The 2,939-nt window shown below is 68.1% G+C and overlaps 1 protein-coding gene across 1 annotated transcript in view; it reads left to right on the top strand.

The window, feature by feature from the left end:
• The window catches only part of OSBPL7 (oxysterol binding protein like 7), a 25,264-nt gene that overhangs the window by 20,044 nt on the left and 2,281 nt on the right, over positions 1–2,939 (top strand). The window contains exons 15-20 of the mRNA XM_026654667.2: positions 365–690; positions 1,147–1,284; positions 1,634–1,697; positions 1,945–2,023; positions 2,114–2,258; positions 2,687–2,831. Coding sequence (XP_026510452.1) covers positions 365–690; positions 1,147–1,284; positions 1,634–1,697; positions 1,945–2,023; positions 2,114–2,258; positions 2,687–2,831 — 897 coding nt within the window. The remainder of the gene's footprint in view (positions 1–364; positions 691–1,146; positions 1,285–1,633; positions 1,698–1,944; positions 2,024–2,113; positions 2,259–2,686; positions 2,832–2,939) is intronic.

Raw genomic sequence — 2,939 nt, 5'->3', positions numbered from 1 at the left:
CTGGGGAGCTGATGGCTGCAAGGAGGGGGGCAGGCTGGGGGGGACGATGACTGCGGGGAGGGGGCAGGCTGGGGGGCTGATGGCTAGGGGGAGAAGCTTGTGGGCAATAGCTGAGGGAGGTGGACAGGCTGGGGGGCTGATGGCTGCAAGGAGGGGGGCAGGCTGGGGGGGACGACGACTGCAGGGAGGGGGGCAGGCTGGGGGGAGGGCCAGGCTGTGGGGTGGCTGTGGGGAGGGGGGCAGGCTGGGGGGGCCGATGGCTAGGGGAGGTTAGGGGGAGGGGGAGAATCCGGGGGGCAATAGCTGAGGGAGGGGGACGGGCTAGGGGGAGGGCCCAGGCGACTCACATGTCTGCCCCCAGCAGGCCGAGGCGCGGCGGACGGGGGGCCTGCGCCGTGCGCGTCCGAGCCGGGAGGGGGGGCGCTGCCGGCTCCCCTGCCCTTGCCCCTGCCCGTGCTGCTGCCCGCGAGGCTCCCGCGCCGGAGCTGCCTGCCGGCCCCCAGCGTCCCCGCCGGCGACGTCAGCCTGTGGAACATCCTGCGCAACAACGTGGGCAAGGACCTGTCCAAGGTGTCCATGCCGGTGCAGCTCAACGAGCCACTCAACACCCTGCAGCGGCTCTGCGAGGAGCTGGAGTACAGCGCCCTGCTGGACGCCGCCAGCCGCTGCGCCGACCCCTGCGAGCGCCTGGTACGGCCCCCGTCTCTGCCCCTCCGCCCACGCCCTCTGCCCCGCTCTCACCACAACAGAGCAGTTCTCGGGGGTCCCTTCTTCGGCCTAGCCCGTCCCCGGGGGCGGGGGGTTCGTGGGAAGAGGCAAAAGCCATACACTGCTGTGCGGCTGGCCATATTACTTCCTGACCCCTCCGGCTCGGGCCCTGAAGCATGAGGGTCAAAGGCCCGGGCAGCTCCTTCCGCAGCCATTTGTCCTCATTCCTAGAAATGTCTAATCCAGTCGCCCTGCAGCAGGGAGTTCCATCCATCCATAGCCCTTACCTCATGGTCCCACCTCCACTAGATGAATGGAACCCGTCTCTCCCCGTAGCTGCCCCTCCACCCTCTTAGCCCTGCCCACAGCACCACCTGCCCTGGGGCCTGGGCGTTACGGCCGGATATGGACCAGGCCCCAGTGACTCTCTCCCCCCAGGTCTGCGTCGCTGCCTTTGCTGTCTCTGCCTACGCTTCCACCTATTACCGTGCGGGCAGCAAACCCTTTAACCCCGTCCTGGGCGAGACCTATGAGTGCGTTCGGCCGGACAAAGGCTTCCGCTTCATCAGCGAGCAGGTACTAAGCCAGCCGGCCAGGCTGGGGAGGTGGGACACAAGGACAGGAGTCAGCCACTGTAACAAATTGTGCACGTGACACCCCTGCCCTCTCCTGGGCAGAATCCAAACTGCCTGCTGCGTGTGTCATGAGCACCGTACTGCTCGCAGCTGGTGGGGATTCGCCTAGCGTTATTTTGTATCACAGAGGAGAAGTGTCCATAGCTGAGAACGGAGATGGGGGGCGGGGGCTGCAGAGGAGAGAAAGCTCTTGTGCAGAGGGTGGGGGGATTACAGCTCCCCCCACCTCCAGCTCTCCAGACAGAGGACACAGCTGCACGGCTCTTCCTTTCTCTCCCCACTGCCTGCAGGTTTGCCACCACCCGCCCGTCTCCGCCTGCCACGCAGAGTCAGACAACTTCATCTTCTGGCAAGGTGAGCACCAGGGCATCGGGGCAGGGTCAGAACCGTCCGGCCAGCGGGATTCCCTGTGCTCAGGGCTGCGGGACCGGGGCTGGGTCAGAACCGCCCGTGATTTCCTGCCCTCTGCGCTCAGGGCTGCGGGACCAGGGGCTGGGGTGGGTCTGAGCCCTGTGGGAGGGGGGGCTCCTCCGTGCTCAGGAGCGCGGGTTTGGGTCAGAACTGCCCTGAGCACGCGACCGTCTCTCTCTGCTCCCTCCAGACATGAAGTGGAAAAATAAATTCTGGGGCAAGTCCCTGGAGATCGTCCCTGTGGGGACCGTGAACGTCAAGCTGCCCAGGTGAGTGACCCCTGGGGCTGGTGAGCCCCTGACCTGTGGCCCTGCCCTCCCCACCCCAGCGCCCGGTAACTGTCTCTCTCGCTGGCCAAGGTTCGGGGACCACTTCGAGTGGAACAAGGTGACGTCCTGTATCCACAACATCCTGAGCGGGCAGCGATGGATCGAGCATTACGGCGAAGTCCTGATCCGCAACGTCCGGGACAGCAGCTACCACTGCAAGATCACCTTCTGCAAGGTAGGGGGGGACGGGCCCCACAGCCCCCCATGGCCCCCATGGTCCCCTCCAGCCTCCCCCTCCCCCCTGCGGCCCCCACAACTCCCACAGTCCCCTCCAGCCTCCCACCTCCCCCCTGCGGCCCCCACGGTCACCCACGGCCCCCTCCTGCTTCCCACCCCTAGAGCAGGGCCGGGCCCCACGGCCCCCAACGGTCCCATCCAGCCTCCCACCCCTAGAGCGGGGCTGGGCCCCACAGCCCCCCCCCCGTCCCCTCCAGCCTCCCACCCCAGAGCGGGGCCGGGCCCCACGTTCGCCCTCAGCCCCCTCCAGCCCCCCGCCCCCTAGAGCGGGGCCGGGCCCCACGTCCCCCCTCGGCCCCCACGCCTCCCCTCCAGCCTCCGACCGCAGCCGTCTCTCCCCCCCTAACTCCTCCTCTCCTCCGGCAGGCCCGGTACTGGAGCTCCAGCGTGAACGAGGTGCAGGGGGCCGTGCTGAGCCGCGGGGGGCAGGTGATCCACCGGCTCTTCGGCAAGTGGCACGAGGGGCTGTACCGCGGCGCCTCCCCTGCCGGGCAGTGCCTCTGGAAACCCAGTAAGGAACGGGGGGGCGGGGGGGCACTGCTGTCCCTTCTTGCTGGGGGGGCCGGTCTTCTATAGGGGACTGGGAAACCGCCCCCTGCAGGGACAGACCTCCCCACCC

Source organism: Terrapene carolina, unplaced genomic scaffold (assembly GCF_002925995.2).
Source record: "Terrapene carolina triunguis isolate 2854851 unplaced genomic scaffold, T_m_triunguis-2.0 Scaffold193, whole genome shotgun sequence".
Lineage (NCBI taxonomy): Eukaryota > Metazoa > Chordata > Testudines > Emydidae > Terrapene > Terrapene triunguis.
This window is presented reverse-complemented; position numbering and strand designations above follow the sequence as displayed.